At 38.0% G+C, this 25,466-nt stretch overlaps 2 protein-coding genes across 2 annotated transcripts in view; both read right to left on the bottom strand.

The window, feature by feature from the left end:
* Window positions 1-275: 275 nt before the first annotated feature.
* On the bottom strand, window positions 276-19,479 carry hspb8 (heat shock protein b8). The gene is made up of 3 exons (XM_079814641.1): window positions 18,701-19,479; window positions 16,637-16,700; window positions 276-3,310 (listed from the first exon to the last, which is right to left on the bottom strand). The coding sequence occupies exons 1-3, from the start codon at window positions 19,089-19,091 to the stop codon at window positions 3,115-3,117; spliced, it is 651 nt and encodes a 216-aa protein (XP_079670767.1). The 5' UTR covers window positions 19,092-19,479; the 3' UTR covers window positions 276-3,114.
* Window positions 19,480-20,395: 916 nt separating this feature from the next.
* Window positions 20,396-25,466, bottom strand: part of srrm4 (serine/arginine repetitive matrix 4) — a 69,897-nt gene continuing 64,826 nt past the window's right edge. Inside the window, exons 10-13 of the mRNA XM_079815821.1 lie at window positions 24,580-24,765; window positions 24,359-24,463; window positions 24,117-24,245; window positions 20,396-22,860 (exon numbers count right to left, since the gene is read on the bottom strand). Of these exons, the coding sequence (XP_079671947.1) occupies window positions 22,611-22,860; window positions 24,117-24,245; window positions 24,359-24,463; window positions 24,580-24,765 (670 nt within the window). The 3' untranslated portion in view covers window positions 20,396-22,610. The remainder of the gene's footprint in view (window positions 22,861-24,116; window positions 24,246-24,358; window positions 24,464-24,579; window positions 24,766-25,466) is intronic.

Consider the following 25,466-nt stretch of genomic DNA (forward strand, 5'->3'; position numbering starts at 1 on the left):
CAGGATGACAATGTCAAGATGTCATCAGGCTCAAACTGTGAAAGAATGGTTGGAACACACACATGAATTGGCACCTCTGAGTCACTGAAAGTCTTTGGGATGAGCTGGAGGACACTTTACAGAGTGCTGGACTCTTGGATTGTCAATACAAGATCTTATCAAAATTGATAGACCTCTTGATGGAAATAAATGTTGTGATCGATGTCGGTGCATCGATTTTTGCTCAAGATCTTGTATTGACAATGCATTTGCCTATTTAAATCCATTTTTTTTTTGGTTGGGCAGTGTATATCGGTTCAATATGCGTCACATGACTAAACACGCGTTATTATTTTTGAATACCTCCAGTGTTTTCAATTGTATCACCTTGGGAGAGCATCTTCAATAAGCTTCATTTTTGCAGGACAAAAACACCAAGAAAAAAATAGTTTTCAAATGTATCTGGATTAATGCGTTTGTAACCTTAGCCTTTTAATTCCCATAGATCTTTTTGAGTTTACTGTAACATGCATCCTCTTAGCACTAATAAAGACCTGAGCAAGATTGTGTGAGGCTTCTTGTTGTGCTTTGCAAGAATGATTAATCAGTGAAAGCTGAGAAATGTTCTAACTTAGGTGACAGACGGAAACCTGTCGCATTGGCACCTAGTTGACTTTTTGTTGTGCTTACAGAAAATGTTACATGAATCATTTTTGCAGTGAATATGGTTGCACATTACATCCCTTGAGTTCTAGTAAATATCGTATAATTCTCATCTAACTCGGATGGTTATGATGCCAGCTCCTTTTGAGCATGGTAGTATTCGTGACTCATTAACCCCACACCCTGAAAATTAGACGATGAGAGAGCTCGGATCGATTTGACGAGAAAAATCCAATGGGCAAACACGTCAGTTAATCAGCAGTGGAGTACCGTTTTCTTCAATATTTTCTCGTGGAGGAGATTGAAAGTGAGCCAAAACGTTCGGAATAATCTCCACACTAATCTGTCACCCAATTACCGCCACCGTGCAGAGACAACTCCCATGGAGCCGCTCCCATAAGCACACAGCCAATCTGCCATCCGAACACACAGATGTGATAGAGGACAGAGGATTTTGAGACCGAGAGAAACCAAGGAGAGCATGATGCTTGATTTATTACTCGAAAATATCCGAAGGTTATATATGTTGGATAAGCAAACAGGTGTAAATGACATCAGCTCTATCTGTAATGCAGCTCATTAATTAACCTGATAGAGATTTGCAGAAAGGAGAAATAAAAGGCTTGCTTTCGTAAAATTTGTTTATTATAAAAATGCATAGCATACACCCCTACACAAAAAAAAAAGAAAAACACCCACAAATAAGAAAGAAAGAAGAAAGAAAGAAAGAAAGAAAGAAGAAGATACAATACTTGAGCACTTGAGAAAGAGCTCCAGCATTCAGGCCCAGTTCTCAGAGAAGACCTTCATATAAATAGTCCAATGTGACAAATTCAGATGATTCAATTCATTTGAACTCGGGACTAAAACAAGTGGAAAGTCCAAAACATACTCTAAAAACATTAGCTACGCAAGCTTGATTTCACATATGAAATGTGTCTGAATGGAATTTATAACTCAACTCAAGCACACATCGCATTCTCCGTGTCATCTTCTACTTGATCAGATCGACATGGTGGCGCAACAGTTTAAAGAGAATCTTAATTTACTTCGAAAATGAGTTCAAAGGATAGTTCAGATGAAAACTACGAGATTATTTACTCGCCCTCATGTCATTTCACATGAACACAAAACACAAAAGAAGATATTTTGAAGAATACTTTGAAGAACAATTTTTTTGTCTATACAATGAAAGTCAAATGGGTTTAAAACAGCATTCAATGAAGATACCTTAATATTTATTTTGCGAGTTTTTGCACACACATTTTTTGCGCATAGTAAAATTCACATGGAATTAAGTAAACTTAACTACTTAACCAAGTCAAGTACAATTATCAAAGAAAATAAGTAACTTGAATTTGGCCAGTAAAAGTGAGTCATTTCTTAGTTGAAGTTTGCTTTGCAATACTTTTACTCAAAAAATACATCACTGAATTAAACCAAACTTTTAAAATGTAAGCTTTACTTAGAAACTAGAAAGGTAAATAATACATTAGATATTGTGTAGACACCATATCTACATAATAGAAGTACTGTGGTTCCCACACGTACACAGAGATCTCAATACTTTGTACACAATACACAATGACTGTAACATTCAATGGATCGTTTTTGAGTATGAATGTCATTTTTAGTAGAAAATGAACTCCAAATGTTACAAAATGGCAAGTTACTAAACGTAACAAAAAAGCAATGATAAAATGGTGTAAATACAGCTCGAAAACAGTGGCGTTGGTCTACCTTATTAATTATTCATGCCCCAGTGCATGATGGGAACACCAGTATCAGAAAAGAGCAGGTTTTACTTAATTTAATTACAAGCTTGAACTGAGTACTAATATGTTTTTTGGATTCTTGCCTGAACAAACTTGTTCATGTAGAAATTACATTAGCTTTTTCTGTAGTATTTACTTCACCACAGAATCATTTTTATCAGTGTTGGATCATATAGACATAAAATGCTGAGAAATTATTCAAAATATCTTCTTTTGTGTTCCACAGAAGAAAGAAAGCCATACAGGTTTGGAACAACGTGTAGGCGAAAAAGAGATGATTTTTGGGTGAATTATCCATTTAATGGTTGACATTTGAAGCGAACTCTATCGCCCCCTTGAGGACTGAGAAGAATGTATGTTAAGTATATACAATGAGATGTGCCATCCCAATGTTGACCATGACCATGCATTCGCATCTACGTATGTGTAGAGTATGTTTCCAGGCCTATTTCCAGCCGTACAGGAATCGGGCCTCATCCCACTTTACCCTCTCTCTTGACCGGTAGCTCTATCACATTTGTTTATCTTCATTGACACTGTTACTGAAAGCTACTGGTATTTGATCCAACCATGTACAAGTAACATTTGACTTTTGGACTACTCACTAACAGATTAAGGACTTTTGGTTTAAGTAATTTTTTGAAACTGGTAAAACTAGATTTTAGATACCAAAATACCACGGGATGCGAGCACCGGTTCACTCTCTGACTTCAAAGACTTGGGTTGAAGCCATGCTGGGTTCCTGCGGTCTGGCCTCTGGTTCTTCCATGGGATCTGCGGGCATTTCGTTGCTGTAGAGGTAGTACGGAGGGGTCTGTCGGGCTTCAATGATGAGAACACCTTCCGGAGACAGAGAGGCGAACACAGTGACAGGGTCCACATCGGATGGGATTCTGTGAAATAAGAGAGAGAGTTCAGAAAGATGTCCATTTTACACCAGTGGAAATAAAGGTTCCAAAACTGAATTTTTGCCGACATTGAAGAACCGTTTTGGGTTCCCCAAAAAAATCTTTCAGTGAACCATTTTTTATTAGAGTAATGAATATTTTAATAATCTAAAAAAGCATTTTTCAACTATAAATAACCTTTTGTGCAATGGAAAGTTTCCATGGATGTTTAAGTCTCTTCATGGAACCATAGATTTCAATAAAGAACCTTTATTTTTAATAGTGTACCTCAATGACACTGACAAAAGCGGCTTGTTAGAGTTCGGTTCTCGCAATTAACTAGTTGCTTATTAGCATGCATATTACTAGTATATTGGCTGTTTATTAGTACTTATAAAGCACATATTAATGCCTTGTTCTGCATGACCTTATTCTACATCCCTTAATCCTACCCAATACCTAAACTTAAAAGCTACAAAAACTTCCATACTAACTATTAATAAGCAGTCAATTAGGAGTTTATTGAGACAAAAGTCATGAATATGTGTTCCCCATACTAAAGTGTTACCAACATCTGATATCTAATATTTAAATGCACACCATATTTTGCACCTTAAAAAGTGTTTTTGATTGTACCTTGCAGTTGCACTGAAACAATAAAGTTTGAAACCAAATGTTACAATAAAAACTTGACCATGTTCAGTGTAATATTAACATCTACACTGAATTGCCTGAACATAACCCTAGAAAAGACTACCTGATGTCTAGCTCATGTCTTTAGGTTAATATTAACCCAGAATGGGAACCGTCATGGGAATTGCACACACTGTGCCCTTGTATACTCAGTATATTCTCATTTTGGTTTAATTTTCAACAAACTTCATTTTCTCTGTGGCAGCTTGTGGCTAGAAGATAATTCTCAATGCATTTTGTGGTTTTCATTTAAATGTTCTGCCTGCCATCACTTGCAATGAGAGAGAGAGAGAGAGAGAGAGAGAGAGAGAGAGAGAGAGAGAGAGAGAGAGAGCGAGGGAGGGAGGGAGCCCTGCTCCAGGTGCTGGGCTCAGAAATAGAATCTGTTGCCAATTATTACAAATCGCCTCCTGATGCAAAGTTTATCACCAGAAATTTCCATCTACACACTAGTCTAATCATCCAGCAGGCAGACTGACTGCAGCCATTTTAATGAGAGGAGTTCTCACTGTCTGTTTGAATGTGATGCCTTTAAGGCTGAATTACCATAAATTCACATCTGCTCTACAGAGAAAGGGTGGAACTTGTTTTGAACATGAATGGATGGTGATATCATACAAAGCTACTTCCTGCTGGACTTCTAGTGCAAAAGTCTAGAGGTGGAGGAACATTTAGGGCTGCTTTAGAGATTTGAGTGACGAATGCTGCGTTTGGATAATTCTAGATAAAATGATTGTACTTAACAATATAAATGAATTCTCACAATCAGCAACATTGTAACATGTAGTTCTCTGTCTTTAGTTTCATTGTGTCTATGGCCCTGTCCACACGGAGACGCGTTTAGCTGTAGACGTTAAAATTTGTACCGTATCAGCGTTTCATCCACACGGATCCGGTGTTTTGGGAGCATGAAACCTATATATTTTTTAAACCGGGTCCCAGAGTGGATAAATCTGAAAACGACACCCTTGTGTTTTCGTGTGTACAGCCAATCCGTATATTTTGTGAAACGGTGATGTCATCACACCAGGTCCCGCACGGGAAAGACTAGTACTTGCATTAATATAAAGGTAGGTTTAGGGTAGGTGTAGGCGTTAATAAAACACATCTGGTAAGTAGCAAATGTATTTATTGTTATTTTATTGTGAGATTTTGCCTCACTTCCTACCATTGCTGTACCCCTTCTAGCCACAACTCTTCTTCTCCGTTTTTAGTGTATTTCTGTGGCAGAATTACAGCGCCACATACTGGCCTGGCATGTATACTACATCGTTTTGAGTCGGTTTCAGTGCTCTCGTGTGTACGCAGATATTTCTTGAAATGAGGGGAAAAAAAGATTGGGGAAAGCTCTGGCTTCTTGTGGACGGGACTATGTTTCATTTTTTGCCTGAGATCTGTTTCCTAGTTAGTTATCTTGGTTATTAATTAGCTCTACACCTGTTCTCTTTCACCTTGTATAGAGGCATTGACATCACTTTCCTACCGGAATACGCCCCCTCATCGGACTGAGTGGCAGAAGAGCTGCTGCATGACTTGATTTAATAGGGGAAATGCAGGTGGGCCTATGTATTGAAGTGTGTATGTGGCCACTTGTAAAGAATGGAAAACAAAATTATAGGCCTATTGATAATTTTTTTATATCGCCTAGACAGTGTGCAAAGAGCGCTCCCTTTATAATCACTAAACGCTGTCACTCATTCAATGAACACAATCTCACAAAGTTGAATCTCAATCAGTGAAGCTGACACAATGAATCCCTTGTTTACATAATGTCTACACTTTGTTCTGCGCGCGTGCAGAACTCAGCACTGGACAAAAACTCGAGCGGTGAGTGGATTCTAACTTCAACACCTGTGATTGGCCATTGCGTTCAAGAAATCAACAAACATGTCTGTTATTGGCTGCATTGCTCACCAAAGCGAAAAAACACTGGAAATTGAATCATTTGACGAGCACAAATACAGATACGCACTGTATCTTTTGCCAACTCTTTTTCGCTAATAACATGCTATTATTACAAAAACAGATAGACCAGCAGTTTTGGGCAGCTTTTCCCTCCAAAAGCAATCAGTAGCAGAAGAAGCAGGCGGCAGTGGTTTGAGTGAGAAAATGACATGCTATTATCAAGTCCATCTCCCTCGGTTCCCCCTCTGGGGCCGGTCCTGATTTGGTGTGTTTTTCGCAGCATTCACGCTGAAAACCAATGCTTCTTCTCAGTCTTTTTGCAACTCAGTGGTAGGGCAGGGCGATAAATCGATTTTATCGATTAACTCGAATGTGTAGTTTACGTCGATTTATTTGAATGAAAATCGGTTTTCTCTTTAACATCCGCCGACACTCCCCTCTGGCCTCCCGTAGTTCCGAGTGGGCTCAGCCCGCCCCCCCGCATGTTTGCCATAGAGCCGAGGTGTCCAAAGTCCGGCCCGGGGATGAATTTCAAACGGCAGCTTGTCTATTAAAATATATTATATGTGGCCCGCCACGGATCATTTACAAATCGTGCAGTTTCACGATGTCACCGCAAGGTGGCAGATTTTAGGCCAGGGAAACAGCGCCAAAAGCGAAACGAAACAGCGCTGCTTGTGCTCTGCGCAACTCACGAGCTCTGACTCTGAACAAATGTGTTTACCTGCTGAGTGTCTCGATCACGCGACCACTAAACAGCCAATGAGAAGTGTTCGAGTTCGGCACAGAGGTCTCCGGTACAAGCTGCAAATCTCTTGGTGATTTAATTTAATTTAAATCCAGTTAAACAGCGCTGACTTAATCAACAACACCAACGTGCAAATCAGCTGAGCCGATTCAGTTAAAATACTTTTCAAACAATTCACCAACATTTATCATGGATTTAATGTGGTAACACTAACTGTAACCGTGGTAATTTGTCAGAAATGTAGGTTAATTTCTAATTGTATTTAATTTGTAATGTAGACATGTATTAAATGAGTAATAAAAGCCAAATTGCAGACTAATTTTGTCATAAACGTGCTGTTTTGTGCATTTGTATTTATGTTTATAGAATAAATACCTTAAAGCTACACTGTGTAACTTTTTTAGTCTATTCTTAGCTAAAAACACTTCGTTCTTTCAAAAATATATGTGCTCATTAATGTATATTTACTTCTTTCAAGTAATAAAGTATTCTCGTAAGTTTATAATATGCCATTGAAAATACATAAGGTAATGGGATCTAACGGTGGTCGCCATGTTGCCCCTCCATCTTGAAAGTACATTAGCCAAAGAGGGACATACCCGTAAATTCAAGCTTCGCCTTTCGCGTTTTAACCGGTTTAAACACTCGATGGCACTGTACAAAATTCCCTGCCTCGCGCATGTGCGCGTCAACTTGTTCAGACTTGTCTGGTGCATGTGCAGAGAGTTTTCATCTCAGCAGCGTCCAGTAACAGACTTTTGAGGAATAAACAAGCCAGGAAAACTCCGTATAACTCTGTTTTTCCTTGTGTGGTATTTCTGTGCGTTAATAACTCCGTAAGTAATAATAGTTATTGTCATTGTAGTTGTGTTTCAGAGTGTGTCATCGCGTAATTCAGTTGATGTCACCTCAGAAGTATTTTTGTGTCAACATACAATAGCGTAATGCTCACCTATTTTAATAATCATTTAGTTATTTTGTTATCAACAATGTTTATTCGTTTATAGAAAATATTTGCTTGTAATGTATGTTGATGGAAATATGTATCAGGTCTGATCGGCATATTAACAGTTGTTATACAGAGCGCACTGCAGTGCTAAAGCTGCGCACACACTTTTGTAACCGGACACCGCTTGTTAGCAGCAGCAGCGGCAGCTCCGCTCCTTTTAATGCAGCTGCATTTAGCGCCTATATATCGTACAATAAGCTCTGGTTTATGGTTACATTATACAAATGTAACTTATAAGTATAGTTATACAGTTCTTAACTGTGTATGTATATTTACCATCCTTATTTGTTCTCTCACAGAAACCACATTTATGTACATATCCACGCAAACCTGTTTATGCCTTGCAATTGGATGACTGAATAAACATTACTATCATCAAAGTTCACTCTGGATTAGCTGCAGTTCTTTCTAGCCGAATAATTAGGCCAGTTGAGTTCCAACCATCCCACTGCGCACAGAATATCCCACAGGCACCGTGTCGAATGTGGACGAGGTCGAACTGGAAGCCATGTTAATCTTGGACTAAATCGGCCACCGTAGGAGTTGAAACGAAATCGGAATTGAGAGGAACAGAAACTAAAATTCACTGGATGGTCATTTACCTTTTCACCACTAGATGGGGGAAAATATCACACAGTGTAGCTTTAAAGCAGCACTAGGTAGTTTTTGCTCTCTGGCTCCCCCTACAGTTGGGAAACAGTATTGTCCTCTACTACCATCGTAAACTGTCATTCTACATCTGTGGATGCATCGCACGTGCATTTGTTGACATGACAACTATGATAGCCCTGAACACTGCAGGAGGAGTTCACATGCAGGTGTTCTGCTTGCGTCGCGTGTGAAATGTCTTCATCCCAGGTACAGTGGCATATGTTTCAGCATGTCATATGAATATAATTTCATGGGTTTTATTTTTTTCAAACGCCAAATGATCGCTCTCGTTTACAAGCCAGCGTCATTATAGTAGCCTAGTCTATTGGTTACCGTTTTACAGAATCTATATGATACTTCAATTCAATGTTTGAGTGGTAGGTAATAACCATACATCGTCAATATTATAATATCAAGCTACCATAGATGAATCTGCAAATTTGAAAAATCGATTAGCATTATAGCTTGAGGCAAGTCAAATAAACCAATATCACAGACATGTTAGGTATCCTAAAATATGATTTTGTACGTCTTACGTATTTACTTGCAAGAATGTAGCTCCTCCTCCTTCAGCTCACGCCAACGAGCAAACGCTGGCCCAATGTTGATCCTCGTCCTGCCTTTAATCCGATCACTTTCTCGTTTCCTCTTTTTGCTTTCCTCCGACAAAACATTTGCTTTCTTATTTTCCTGTGCTGCTTCGGCCATGACTATAACATACGGCAAACAAATGATAGTTTGTCTCGCACGTCCGAATTTAAGGAAGTGGGGGTGGTGGTGGAAGTGACGTATATGCCGTAAAGCAGTCGAATTTTGTAGTTCTTTTTTTTCTCGGGTTACTACCCGAAACCCAAAGTTTAAAAGTACAATTAAAAACGATACAGACCCCGTCAGGCTATGGCAGACGTGTCATTCAACCTATTGTAAGTCGATGTATCATCACAAGAGGTTTGAAAATGTATTATAAAGGTTGAAAAGTTACCTAGTGCTGCTTTAAAGCCATTCTAGATATAGAAATTGTTTTTTTTACTTTTTGCCTTGTGTGCACTGCAAAAAATGCTGTCATTTAGTATTTTTTGTCTGGTTTCTAGTATAAATATATCTAAAAATTCTTAAATCAAGATGAATTTACTAGATAAGTTAAATTACATTAGATATTTTTTTCTGGAAAATAAAATGAAATTGAAGTGAGTTTTTGGTTAAAACAAGCAAATATATCTGCCAATGGGGTAAGAAAAATAATGTTTCTGTTTGGAATCTTGTTTCTGTTTTCTTATTTTTCTAATCCATTGGCAAATAATTTAGTTTGTTTCAAACAAAAACTCAATTCATTTTGATTTTCCCCCCAGGAATCAAGAACAAATATGTAATTTTAAAGATATTATTAAATATCTATACATTTCCTGTGTCCAAGCTACTCCACTGTCAGTTCAAGCTTTTGTCAAATCTGTCATGTTTCCAAGAAACAAAATATGTAATTATATATATATATAATAGAAAATGGACCGGCCCCCGGGTATGTCCACAATATCGAATCTGGCCCCCTTAAAAAAAAGTTTGGACACCCCTGCCATAGAGATATACAAACAACAAGGACCGTGTCAGTGTTCGGGTTTTCGGCGTCAGTCGCAGAACAAACAATACCCTGCTGCAAAGTGTGTTTAAAGTCTGAACGGAACTGCGCTACTCGTTTGAGCTGCGCGGACGTTTCTCAGCTCGGAGCAATAATAGACAGCGCAAAGGGAGCTCACACACGGGCTGATCTCGTGACACCGTTACTACACAGCGCTGGGAGATCCAGTGAGAAAGCGTTTGAATTCACCACAGTGTTAATAACATCGCTACTGCAAGAACTAGTGGAGGCGTTTGGTGCAGAATTCTGTTATAAACTACAGATATCAGATCAAACAGAGCTGATGTGGAAACCAGGAGAAACATTGAGACAACATGAGCGAGGATCAGGGGTTTCAGTCACAAATCACCAACATTCACAATGATTTACTGTAGTAACACCACATGGAATGTTTTCAAATGCTTCACACTTTTTCCAGCACTTAAAATCTCTAAATATTATCCAATTTTAATGTTATTTTTAATGTGATGATTTGTAAAACTAGAAGTTTAAAGGGGTATTGTGGAAGAAATAGTTGAATGTTTTTTTCAAATTCCTTTAATAATCACTGAAGCTGTCGGTCAGTTCAGTGTGAGACTTTAAGAACAATGGTAACCCATATTTAATAAGAGCAGAATATTTAAAATTTCCCTATAATCTTTTGCACATTACTGTTGTTAATGAAAGTTAATTGTATCTGCATATCAATTCATAAACCTTTGATATGTATATTGTAAATTACAAAAGATATGGTGCCTATATACTGTGGAATAGCCAGTGTTTATTCACATGCTGAACGTTTTGGACCCCAGGTATGTGCTACCAAGCCGCAAATATTTTTAAACAAAATAAAGTTAAAACTTGTTTTGAACAATTTCTTTGTTAGCTGCAGATTGATTTTAAGTAAGAGGGGGAAAAAATCGATTTAAATCGTATTTGTGAAAAAATCGGGGATTTAGTTCCCTCAGTTCATTGTCTGGTATTGTTTGTGTATAATCTTTCTTCTGAGGTTTCCTGTGCTCGTTGGATTTGATTATTAAAGACTATTTCCTTGAATATCGATCGACTACACTACAGCCATACGGTGACAAATATATTATGTGTACTGCAAAAGGCAACATCCTAACCTTTCACGTAATGCTTTGCATATCTAGTGCTGAATTGAAATTGAGGTAGCAAACGGTATGCAATAATGTAATTAAAATTTTAATGTAAGGAAGTACAATTACATTTAAATAAAATTCGGTCACACTTCTTCCTTGTTACAGTGTTATACTGTACATGTAAGTACTGATTAATATTAATTAACTACATGTACTTACTATAAGGTTATGGTTAGGATCAGGTTTGTTGTAGGGTTAGTTGCATGTAATAATGCATAATTTATAGTTATTATTATAGTTACTGTAACATGTAACAAACACACTGTAAAATAAAGTGTTACCCTAAATAGTTCATTTACCTAATATACTACTGTTCAAAAGTTTGGAGTCAGCAATATTTTTTAAATTATTCACCAAGGCTGAATTTATATGATCAAAAATACAGTAAAAACTGTAATATTGTGAAATATTATTACAATTTAACATAACTTTTCTATTTGAATATATTTCAAATTTATTTGATTCCTGTGATGTCAAAGTTGAATTTTGAGCATCATTACTCCAGTCTTTAGTCAAAATTGTTCTGAAATCTCAAACACCTGTGATTGGCCATTGCGTTCAAGAAATTAACAAACATGTCTGTGATTGGCTACATTACTCACCAAAGCGAAAACACATTGGAAATTGAATCATTTGACGAGCACAAATACAGATACGCACTATATCCTTTGCCAACTCTTTTTCCAACTCTTTTTCCAACTCTTTTTCCAACTCTTTTTCCAACTCTGAATTCTAATATTTGTTCAGTGAAAATGTCTAATTATTATCAAAAAAACAGTTGTGTTGTTAAATATTTTTAGTGGAAACCGTGGTACATATTTTCTCAGGATACTTTGATCAATAGTAAGTTCAAAAGAACAGCATTTATTTTAAATTTAAATCTTTTGTAACATTATAAATGTCTTTACTGTCACTTTTGATCAATGTATTACATTCTTGCAGAATAAAAGTATTAATTTATTTAAAACAAACAAACAAACAAACAAACAAACTTACGGATCCCAAACCCTGTCTGGAAATGCTTCCTCCACAAGGAATTTGGCTAGAAGAACAAAGTAATGGCTGCATCCGAAATCGCATACTTTCTACTATATATAGGCGATAAACTGTATATGACAAAAGAAGTAAGTCCGAATTCACAGTAGGCTACTCATAAAAAGAGTAGGCAAAAAGTCTGAAGTGTGCATAAGATTGACACTTTACCATCCCATGAGAACATGGGAGAGGATTTGTGAATGGAAGTGAAGCACGTAACTGACGCTGGTAGGTCACACGTCCAGATTACATTCATAGGCCTACAACACACATTCATACTATATAGAAAATACTTACTTAGTGGTGGTAAAGTAACTACTTATTCAAAATAAGTACCGACTCAAGAGTGTATGCGATTTTGGATGCAATGTTTGGATCAGTATTTGACACTTATGACACTTTAAAATGCTACCTAGTTAGAAAGCTCACTAAGGTTTAGAACAGAAATTCTGTAGAGTTTTTTTTTATTGGAAAGAGAGTGAGAGGACACAACACAGAGAGAGAGAGAGATAGATAGATAGCGAGAGAGAGAGAGAGAGAGAGAGAGAGAGAGAGAGAGAGAGAGAGCGTCCCTGAGCTTTGTCAGTCATCATGGCCAAATAAGGCTGGAAGGTTCCACACTTGTTGCCAAGCGTCTGCTGAGTTTATATAAACCTTAGCATACTGCAGTGGCCTGACAGTATTCAATTAGCACAACAATGCTACACAGCTACAGCCGTCCTGCGCTTTGACTCAGACATTGCAGCTGTGCTACTGAGGAGCAAATGGCAGAGATTGAGATACTCAATACTGAAAGCTATCAATAAAAACGCTACTTGTAATTTATGCGTGACCTGTACCTTTTATAATGCAGCATGTCCACCAAAGCGTTTTTGGACAGCTGAAAACGGCGTTCTGCTGAAAACGGCTAGCTGTGGACGCTAGAGAGCGGTTTGGCAGCGGAGCAGATTTTTTTTTCAGTTGAGACACTTTGCTTGATATGATCCGGAATATCTGCGGAAGTATTCCTAGTATGTCATTACACAGATAGTTTGTTTCTGTATTTTCTCTATACTATATAAAAATGTGGCGGTTGGTCGGTGTGGTATTGGTCCCACCCCTCCTCCACTGTGATTGGTCAGCTGGGTAAAAAAGTGACAGTGATCGCTGCGTTTTATCCAAATTTGAACGTTCTTCTACTCTCGGCGACCGGTGATAAATGCAGAGCGTTCAACGTTTCAGCGTGAAATAGATGGCCGGTGCCTCGTTACGCTCATGGCATTTTAAAAATGTGGTGCTCCCATTGAAAACAATTGGAAAAATATGCTATTGGTGGACACACGGTCCAGTGTGTTGTTTTCTTAGCTTAGCAGAATGCTAATGTAAAGTTGCGTTTCTAGTAACCTTTCAAATTGCGCAAATAGAAATTTCGAATGGGAAATACATCCAAATGTATACACATCAATTTCACAAAAACTCCCATATATCGCAAATACGTTTTTACACTCGCATAGGGTTGCCACCCGTCCCGTAAAATACGGAATCGTCCCGTATTTACAAGCAAAATGACGCGTCCCGTATCAAACCAATACGGGACGCGATTTGTTCCGTATTTTACACAGGTCCACACATAGTTCAATAAACACACAAGGATTTTGCAGTGTGGAGGATACTGATAGCAAATATAAACAAATCAATTTCACAATAAGTAGTACAGGAGCTCATTTGTGCGTGATTGCGGTTTAGCGGCTTTGTTGTCATAGCAGCGGAGTCTCGAGAACATGCGCTGTGCCGTGTGCCTGTAAACTTGCGCGTTTTTTAAAAAACATGTAGAGCTCGCGTCGCGTCCACCGTTTAAACGCAAGAGGATCTCCAGATATAGAGCTGAATATCAAAAAGGTATGTGTCTGTCCAGTAACTCATGATGAACCTCAGGCCAACTGCACACTTTATGAGAAGCATTTCAGTCTCTCAGACTGACTGACTTAAAGCAACAGCGCTGACAGACTCATCCGTGCTTCTAAAGGTAGCCTATATATATTTTTTAATGGATAATATATTAATATAATATTCCATACATTATCAGAGCTTGGCAGACAGAATTATTATTTTTTAGACAGGTTAATTAATAGATTATAGCCTAATAAATGTTATTATTAATTTATAATTTAGCTAGGCTATAATCATACATAACAAATAATCCTGTCATATAAAGTTTATGACATTTAAAAAAAATATGTGAATGGGTGTCCCTTATTTTGCCACACCAAAGGTGGCAACCCTACACTCGCATGAGGTGGTTTATCAGGCAATTCGAAAAAAGGAATATTTCGCAAAACAGTTTTTCACTTTTACAGGTCACTTGGCGTAGATAGCATGCATGGTATGTTTGGACGAGTTTTACAGTCTTTACAAAAGATTTACAGTCCCGACCTGTCTCCAATAGAGAATGTGTGGCGCATTTTGAAGCGCAAAATGCGACAACGAAGACCCCGTACTGTTGCCCACCTTAAGACTTGTTTGCAGGAAGAATGGGACAAAATTACACCTGGAACACTTCATCACTTGGTGTCTTCAGTCCCTAAACATCTTTTAAGTGTTGTGAAAAGGAATGGCAACATTACAAAGTGGTAAATGCTTTACTGTCCCAACTTTTTTTTTAAATGTGTTGCAGGTCTGAATTACAGGAAATATGCATATTTACAAATGACATGAAGTTGACCAGACAAAACATGAAATATTTTGTGTTCATATTGTCTGCAATGAAATATAAGTCAAAGTAAATTTAGAAATCACTTATTTTCTTTTTTTTTTGTGTTTTCCATACTGTCCCAACTTTTTCTGATTTGGGGTTGTACATTCTTGCAGAATAAAAGTATTAATTTATTTAAAACTGGAATACTGGATTCTAAACAACAAATAAATGCCACAATGTATCAAGACCTCGAAGCAGATATGAGGGAGAAACACCGCATATGTGGTCGCTCCCAAGTATAAGGGGCTATCCTTGCCATTCATGCTTTTTAGCCATTTTTTGTTTTAGTCGCATAACATCGGTTAATGGAAATGCCATCATTTTGCGACAGTTTTTTATCAACATTTAGAAAATATCACAAAAGTTTTGCGCAAGATTGTAATGGAAACCAAGCTACTGTTGGAATTTCACACAACCAACAAGGACGGTCAGCATCAAATTAACTAAGCAGTTTAGATTGGATGTAGAAGCAAGATTTACTAAACAGGGCAAATTAGCGTGAGAGCGTAATTCCAAAAATAAAGCGCAGATGTGAGTGGAAGGTTCTGTGTGTGATTTACTAACGACGCACAAATAAAGAGCACAGACACAGCCGGATCATTTCCTTAATGACCAACTCAATCTACCAAGAGCAGGACAAATTAGCATCTGGTTTAGGACATGCTTATTTTGGGCGGTAAATAATGGCACAAATACCAATAAATTGACTAGCTCACACCTTAGTAAATCACCATGCATGATTCATTTAAATACTCTCCTCCCATAAATGTTGCGTTTGAAAGGAAAACTCCTACAAATGCATATGCAATGAGGTCAGCCACAAAAAATAACCCTGTGCACGCCTTTTCAGCTCAAATATTTCACTGCATGTCTTTAGTAAATCCTGACAGTAATTTTTTAATGCCAAAAGAGGGCTTGCACTGGCGCAAGCTGTTATTAATCATACACTATCGTTCAAAAGTTTAGGGTCAGTAAGATTTCTTAATATTTAAAAAAAAAGGAGCCTTATGCTCACCAAAGCTGCATTTATTTGATCAAAAATACATTAAAAACTACAAAATATATCTACAGTAAAAATGCAGTAATATTGTGAAATATTATTACAATCTTTTATTTGAAAATATTTTAAATGCAATTTATTCCTGTGGTGCAAAGCTGAATTTTCAGCAACATTACTCCAGACTTCAGTGTCACATTGTCTTCAGAAATCATTCTGCTGATTTGGTGCTCAAGAAACATTTCTTATTATCAGTGTAGCTTAATATTTATGTGTAAACCGTTATTCATACGTTTATTTTAGTTGATCTTTTTCTAACATTATAAAAGTCTTTCCTGCCCCTTTTGCTTAAATAAAAGTTCTTTCTAGGATCTTACTGACCCCAAACCTTTGAACAATATTGTAAAAAAAATGCTGGATTTGTTCAATAATTAAGCTCTCTTTCTTCCTTAGAGTCTCTTTCTGTGCCTCTCTGTCAAAAAAAAACAGCATGGCGACAGGAAAAAATCAAATCGCTATGTCTCTTAATTACTGCAGACATCAGAGCCGCATGATATGCTGTCTATTTTATCTCTAACTTTGATTCTTTCCCTCTGCCTCTACCATCCAATTTGACTCTCTGAAGAGCAAGAAGAAAGCAGGGAGGTTGGGGTGGGTGGAGGAGCGGGAATGCTTTGTGTTGCTTTAATAACACAGAGTGACATTCCTCTGGAAGTTGCTTCATCATTCTAGAAGGTTCCAAATCAGAAGCCCCCGGAAACTTTTGATACAATCATCATACTTACTGAATTTTCTTTGTGAAGTTTTTGGTAACAATTCCGCCCTCGTCTTGCTTTTCCTCGTGTTTCCCTGGTGAAAAGACATAAAGGCAGTTGTTAAGGCAGAGATCGATGCCTTTGAGAAAGGTGATCAATACGACCATACACCACTTATGAAGAACTTTTTTCAAAAAAGATGTTGCTTTAAATACAACATCCACAGAAGTGAATCCCAGTTGCTCAATTGGCGCAGAAGCGTAACCTGAACAGGTTTATTAATCTCAGATTTTCAAGCCATATACGTTTTTTTGTGGTTCCTTCACATTTTACAGGCACCACTATGTATGATTTTGTGCTATTTTAAATCAAGAAAGCCTTTTTAAAAGCCTCTTGGCCTCATTCTCTGCAGCTGTTGGTCACTAAATGCCAGTCATGCCATATTGTGTTTCGACATGGCCTACATATCTACAATAACCTGCTCTTTAGAGAACACTTTCAGCACAAACACATTTGACTGATTATTCAACATCTGCACTTTCAACAGCCAATACAACTCTAGCCAAATCTATTCACATAAACAGACATTTACCTACTGAGATACTGTGCAATGGCCTTTCCCTATTGAACAAAGACGTTCAAACATGGCTGTGACATTTGTTTGGCAATGCCTTCCTTCAGGACAAAGTTGGACTTAAATTTTTTTCTGATTTTCAACAAGGTGTTCTGTGAAAAGAACAGTGCGTAGGGTGGTTCACTGGGATATCTCAGTGTGACACTTTTAGAATGAGGTTATGTGACGTTAAGTCTTGCTGTCCCCACCCTCCTCTCACTGTGACTGAGTGACCCAGCTGGAATACCAGCACAGTGTTTATAATAATCCCAGCGCAACAGGCTTTTGCTCTCTCCTGAACCCTGAACTTCTGTCCTGCCATCACAGTCAACAAATGTATTTCTGGAGCAGCCAGCAACTGGCCTTTGACTCTTCCGCATTATAGATACACAATTTCAGTTTTACAAAAGAACTTTAGTAGTTAAAGAGAAACGTATGGGACTAATTCAATGTGTTTAATGTGAGAGGTCCTCAAGGGATCTCAGCAGGTGGCTAATTACAAGAGATTTGCTGGTAATATGCAAGTCATGCCAAAGGCCTTGCATTCTAAAACTGCAGCAGAGAGACAACAGCAGAGATGCACAAGGGGTCCAAAAGGCCATATTTAAAATCTCAATTTCATTTATTTAAACCTTAAAATGAACTTTTTCGATTAAAAAAAGGTGAAGTTTGGCACAAAATAAGGAATACATATTAATATATATTTTTTTAATTATTATTAAAAAGAACTTTCAAGGTTCTTTGATTCCTTTAAATCACATAAATTCATCTTGATTATTCTCAAATCAAGTTGGATAACATGATTAACAGGTCTGGTTAATGCAGCTCAAGAACGGCTGATGTAAAGTGTGACATATAAACATACTAAAAATGATGGAGTTCAAGTCAATTTTCTATTTAATTGTTATTCTGTTAATATAGTTTGAAATGACAAATTCTATCAAATTAGAAAAGTGAAAAAGGTGCATTTTCATTAGTACTATTATGATTTATGTGTCATATATGAAATAATACATACATACATAATTGGCAGAAAGATTTCTTACTTATTATTCTGTATAAAGGGGCCTTATTAATGTTGGAATAATGACTAAAAAACTACGTTGCAAATGCCTTGGTAAATTGTAAAAAGTTGCATACGTTAGTAATTGCAATGTATATGATGAAAGCGTCTGCTAAAAGCACAAATGTAAATGATGCTCTCTAAAAAATGCTGGGTTGTTTCAATCCATGTTTTTGGGTTAAATATGGACAAACCCAAGCATTGGTTTAATTTTTTTAATTAGGCCTACAATTTTAAATCCAAATGGTTAGGTTTGTCCATATTTAACCAAAACATGAGTTGAAACAACCCAGCATTTTCAGAGTGTGATATTCCATTCCACGTTATTCCATGGTTCATTATTATAGGCTATAGGGTAATTAATTTGGTGTTCTCATAATAACTCATCCTTCTCATTTATTATACATTTGTTTCTCACCTGACACCTCTACAAAACCTTCTCTAGTTTTGACATTAAGCTCCTCAGGTGTGAAGCTGTGTACGTTCACGCACACTTTCCACGGCTCGTCTGGGTTGGTCGAGGGCGCGCTGGATCGGCGAGGGCTCTCGCTGTACCTGGAGCTGAAGCCCTGCGGCGAGCCCATGCTCGTCCGCGGGAAGCCCGTGCGCAACGAGCCCGACCACGGCGCGTCGAGGCGGGCGCTCAATCGAGGTCTCGCCCAGCCAGGCCAGTCCATCGATAACTCGTCGGGAAATGGTGGCAGTCCAAAGTCATCTTCCATAAAGCGAGATGCGAGTGACTGTTCCCGGAACGGATCCCGTGGAATCCTCTGTCGGTTGCCCATAGTGTAGTATTCCCCTTCTGCCATTGTGAAACTTGGAAAAAAGTTAGTTTAGAGAACTTTTCGTGTTCAGAACGTTGCGTTGCTATCAGATGTCCGAATAGGGTCAATTATTAAAAAGGGCGCAAAACAAATTTCGGTTTTTTTGGCAGCACAAGCACAAAAAACTCTTCAGGCGCGTGATCACGCACCTAAGTTTAAGCTTACCGCTGTGCTCATGTATGAGTTCTAGAAGTTTACTGACGATGCAAGTGCTCTCTCACTGGTTTATATGTGATTTACCGGTCTATAAAGTCCAGAAAGTGCTCGGTGGCGCACGACAGCTGACTGAAGACCCTCCCCATCCAAGTTTAGACCCCGGGCTGTGACTGGCTTCACCGGACAGCGACTGGTCCAATCTCACCCTCCCCCAGATGACTCATTCACTTCATAATAGAACACTACTCACTCTTCAAGGCCGGAGAGGAGTCACACACTCATATGAAGAACACTAATAATGTTCTAAACACGAAATGTGACGAAATACAACATAGGCATGCGGTATCTCCTTTTCCTTCTTCAAATGAGTCCTCTTTGCCTACGTCATGTAGGAGAAAGTTCTTGAAAAACATGCGCCCAGTTATATTTTTTAAGGTGTCTTATATCTGTTCAAAAGTATACAGTGGCCACAAAAGCCTTAGGCCTACTTAAAATGCGCTTAATTTTATTATAAGAAACAAAATATATAAAAAATGACATTTATTTTACTTTTCTGGCAGAAAACAATATTATCAATAATAAAATATTATATAGAATATATTATGTACACAACTCTTTGAAATTTTAAAAGACACAACAGTAGACACTGAGGGGGCAGTCATGGCCTATTGGTTAGAGAGTCAGATTTGTAACCCGAAAGTTGCGGGTTCGAGTCTCAGATCCGGCAGGAATTGTCGGAGGGGGGGAATGAATAACCTGCACCCTCTTCCACCCTCAATACCACGAGTGAGTTGAGACCATAGGGTTGAGACCCTTGACCCCCCGGGCGTCACTTCACTTTACTATACTGTTAGACAAAAACACTTTATGGTTTTCATAGAAATAGGGCCATATGTCATGAAAAAGTGGTCTTAAAAAATAAATACTTTGCACTTTTATCATGTGCTAAAAATGATGGGCACTTACTGTTTATTTGGTCACATAAAAATCATGCACACTTGATTTTTGGCTTGGCTTACCCTCTGACTCATCTTACCCCACCCTCCCTTTTGTACTATACAAATAATGAACTCAGTAATTTTTGTGTGAATAAAGAGAGTGCGATTTTAAAGAAGCAAAATATCGGGTGAATTAATTAGATGAATAATTTATTTAGAACTCTTTGAATATCATTACAGAATCAGACCACAGAGAACTAGACATTCATTTAAAGAGCAAGGGAGACATTGTGCACACAGACAACACTGTATATACATTGTAGAAGAGGGTAATATGAGGAACGTTGAAAATCTTTAAGCCTGATGCCCTGCACTGAGCTTTTTTTACGTTGTGCTACAACAAATACACATTTGCTGTATATCTTTACGGCTCATTCTGTGCAAAAATAAATTAATCCTTGGTATTACAGGATGTTGCAATCGTGTTTTGCAGTTACTGAAGCCAATGGTTGGCTCTTTCGACTTTGATTTTGTAAAAAAGGTTTGTATTCATGGCAACATTTCAGCATATTTCTTTTAGAAGGAATGCAAATTATGTAAATTAGAAAGCCAGACTTGTAAACAGTCAGTACCACTACTCCATCTCAATAAATAAAGCCCATGCCTAATATTGCCGCACTAAACGTTTGCATATTTACACAACAGATTTACATAATCATTTACTAAACTCATTTTACGGTTTGAGACGAGAGAACAAGATGAATTCAAGAAGATAAAACATTTGATACACTTCAAGCACCCCCCCCCCTTCATCTACAGCTAATTATCTGTACAAGTGTCAGAATTCACAACAGTCAGACAGCTAATAATGTACAGTGCATAGAGATCACCATGCCTTCGTTTAACAAGCACTCCAATAGACTTTATGACACAGAAACAAAGAAACTGCCATTATCTGTTCTGATGAAGGCGATGATTTTTATACGCTGTTTCATCAAGCCATTTCACACACCAAATACCTTTGATCCTTTCAAAAAAATCCTTGCTCTGACTGATGTCTTATGACAGCCATCGTCATTTCTCCCAGTCTGTAATAGTTTCTCTGCTGTTGCACTGATGTGCAACCAATAAATATGCTTTATAAAACATTTGTACTTATAAATATCATCGTCATTTACTGTATGTATGAGTGTGTGATTTAATTAACACAGGATTGAATGTTTAAACTGTGGGGTTTTAGACGAATAGAAAATATCAAAACAGTCAAAAATGAATGATATCAACAAAAATGTTTTCCATATGAATATAAATAATTCAAGTGATCTGAGCAATAAATATATGTAACGCACTATTTGCATACCGCACAGAAATAAATCACAGGTACAAATAGAAATGTCTAGGCATTAAAAGAATAAATAATAAAAAATATTATACCATTTAATACGACTCACTTAAATAATATGCATATGAGTGCTTTAATTTTCGAGTGAGTAGAGCAGAAAAAAGTGTACCTTTTCTTCGTTCACTCAGAAGTAGCCTTGAATTTGATGGATAAAAAATATCTTCATTCCATCTCTCGAGGTCTGCAAGATCAATGTATAGTATAACAAATTTGGTAACACAGTATGGACAGCTGGACCTTGCAAAACGGTTCCTACCATTGGAGCACATCCGCTGCATTTTGATTGTCCACCACCATTATCATCATCTCCATCACAGCCAATGACATTTGAATTGTTTTCCAGTTCAACAGAAGATAAATAAAGCTGGCATTTGGGCTGACGGGGTGTGCGCTTGCCGGTGGGGCCAATTCGGATGGCACATTTTTCAAAGTGAAGGTGTGTGCAACACAGAAGCGGCTTCTCTCAGTAAAAGCTGTTATGGAAGCAATAAATCTTTCTCCTCAAGCGCTTTTGACATCTCCTATAAAAAAAAGTAAACACTACAAAAATACAATAGATTCAAACATCGGCTTTTACAGTCAAGGTTATGAGCGTCTCGTGAGTGACCCTGCACATGAAGACACTTCCTTTTATCTACTGCGGCTGTTTTGATAAATGAACAACAATATCCTCGCACCTATGAGCAAAACAAGGTAAAGCAGAAACTCACATATTGCAGTGCACATAGTGAAACCTCCAGTCAGGCCCTTCCTACAACAGTAGGCTTTGTGATTGATAGACAAGTATTTCTTTTCCTTTGAGCGGGATGGATGAAAGCACACAGTTTAGTACACAACAATATGGAAAGCTTCAGTCTTATCTGACAGTGAACAGATGATCCTGTCACTGCCTGGTGTTCCACATCCAAGCACAGCATGTTCTCAGTGCAGCTCCATTTCATTTCCAGTTACAATAAGATGCGGTCCTGGGCTTGTGCTGTAACTCACCACATCTGGTTCATGCGTAAATTAGCGGCGGGCTCTGCTGTAGCTCACCATTGAGTCATAGCTTCTGCTCCGACTGCGACTGCGTCTGCTATATATAGAGTTCCACGATGAGCTGCGACTGTAGCTCCTGTATGAAGAATAAGTGTGACTGCGGCTGGGACTCCGTGAACGACTGCGGCCGAGAGAAAACAGGCGCCAGGACAGGAGGCTGGAGGACCGGCTGCTGACAGAGGGGCTGGGACGGTAGTAAGGGATGGGCCTCTTTCTGGCACTGTGCAGGACAGGAAGGCATGCAGAAAGAGAATACAAACAAACACTTACTCAATAACTATTTTAAATGAGAAATCTCTATATGTACATTACAGTTCAAAAGTTTGTTTATGCTCACCAAGGCTGCATTTATTTGATCAAAACTAGTGTCAAAAGAGTAATATTGTGAAACATTATTACAATTTCAAATAAGTGTTCTCTATTTTAATGTATTTTAAAATATAATTTATTCCTGTGATGGCAAAACTGAATTTTCAGCATCACTACTCCAGTCTTCAGTGTCACGTGATCCTTCAGAAATTATTCTAATATGATGATTTGCTGCTCACTTTTAATTTATATACACTTTTGTAACATTATAAATGCCTTTACTATAAATATATACACTGCCCGGCCAAAAAAAGTCGCTGTATGGACAAGATCTTGACCAAAAATGTATGCACCTCTTGACGGCGTTTATTTCCACCAAGAGGTGCATCAATTTTTGGTCAAGATCGTGTATTGACAATCCAAGAGTCCAGCACTCTGTAAAGTCTCCTCCAGCACATCCCAAAACACTTTCAGTGAATTTAAGGTCTGGACTCTGAGGTGACAATTCAAGTGTGTGTTCATGCTCCCTCACAACCATTCTTTCACAGTTTGAGCTGATGAATCTTGACATTGTTATCCTGGAATATGGCCATGCCGTGTCTTCCTACATGGTTGTTTAAGAAATTAAAAGCTATACACTCCATCTATTAGGGTTAGAAGAACTGTTGCCAAATAAATACCATGCTAGAAATGCAATAATGATCCAATCGTAGACTCTTAAGCATGTGCCTATTAAAATCCAAACAGCAACTTTTTTAATGGCCGGGCAGTGTATATATATTGTACAATTGTTTCTCCTAAACAGTCATCAACATTAATTTGAAGATTGTATGTCTGTTTCTATTTCTCACGAGGATGCCAGCAGAAATCTCTGCATTTTTACACAGAATTGGAACAATGACAATCCCGCGACTTGCTTGTTAATGTGTTAAATATTTTTTGCTAATTTGATAATGCCTTCAGCTACCAATTAGTGTGTGCTGTCAGCTCAGTTGTAATTCGTTCTGTAGATTTCTAGAGATTTCCCCCCAGAATCAGTGCAGAAAGATGTGGGAAAAGTATGTAGACTCTGTCTGGTTAACTGATCCCCAAAGAAAGCTCAGCGGAGTTGTTGCCGCTTGTGATTCATACAGTTGTTGTAAGACTAGTAGTTCTCTAAGAACAGACCTTGTAATTCTACGGGCTTCCAGGTGGCTGGGGGAATCTCTTCTTCTCTTTCTCATTGGGGAACAGGGTCTTCTCCTGCTGTGCTTTCTACTCTTGCAGGAACTGCAGTCTCTTTTCCGCTCTCGAAACCTTTTCATCCACACATAAAAAGACATGCAAGGATTTTCGAGTTCAGCAATGCCACATTCATTGGCAAACAATTATTTTAGATAAAATTGCACAGTCTTTCAGATAAAAATCACCTGTCTGGTGTGCACCGTGAGTAATTTAGACTGCGGCAACTGCTCCCACTAGACAGACTGTCTCTCCGTGAATCCAGCGAATATCTGGACGAACGAGAATATGATCTGTAAATGAGCCGAGGGAGAGAGATGATATTGTCAGATACAAACATATGAGTTTATAACTAAATCGAAATCTTAAAATAAGAGTTCCTATAATAAATAGCAGCTGTGTGACCCACCTCCTCCCTGAGGACAGGGATCGGCTTCTGGAATAGCGCCCTGAGTATCGGCTTTGGGATGATATGCTTCTGCTGCGGGACCTCGTTCGATCCTGATATCTATCATAAGACAGACTCCGATTCCTATCGGTGACGAGACCCAGAGGCTGTGTCTTCTTCAAATCAGCGTACCTGCCTGTTTCTTCACTGCAATAACAAGAGGGAGATAATTTTAGACCTTTACTTTACTACATCACAATGTAAGAGACAGGAGATCTGGATCTTTGCAGAGAGAGTCTACACTTTTTACCAGGGTTATTATAGTTAACTGTACAAACATATTAAAAACAACAATATTACTCAAACTATTAATACAAACTACAATAGTATATTGATACTTATATAGCTCTGCTCTATATAACTGTTGTTTTGGTCTGATTTTATTTTATTATATTTGAAAAGTTACTCATCAGTGGTCAAATATTAAAAGTGAAAATTCTTAAGGCCCGTTCACACCAAGGACGGTAATTATAAAGATAATGATAAAAATATAGTTCTAAAAATCTTTCTCAAGATTATAGAATAGCAGAGTTCACACCACTGCTATATCGATAACGGCACAAAACTATGGTGTTGGAATCACTTTCAGAACGATTTCATCCAGCTGATGAACGATAAAAACATTAACAGCCAATCAGAATCCATCCTGCTTTAACGAGCTTGAGCATTTAAAGTGACAGACAAGCAGTGAATGAGCCTTTACACTGGAAAGATATTGTTAATGTGCATGTCATGGTTTAATGGCATGTTAAGCCCTATTCGCACGGGATTAGTATTACCTGGTGACCTCTAGTAATTTGTTATAATTGCGGAGGTTGTCTGTGATCTTAATCCTGTGCGAATCGGCC

Source organism: Gobio gobio (assembly GCF_949357685.1).
Source record: "Gobio gobio genome assembly, chromosome: 4".
NCBI lineage: Eukaryota > Metazoa > Chordata > Actinopteri > Cypriniformes > Gobionidae > Gobio > Gobio gobio.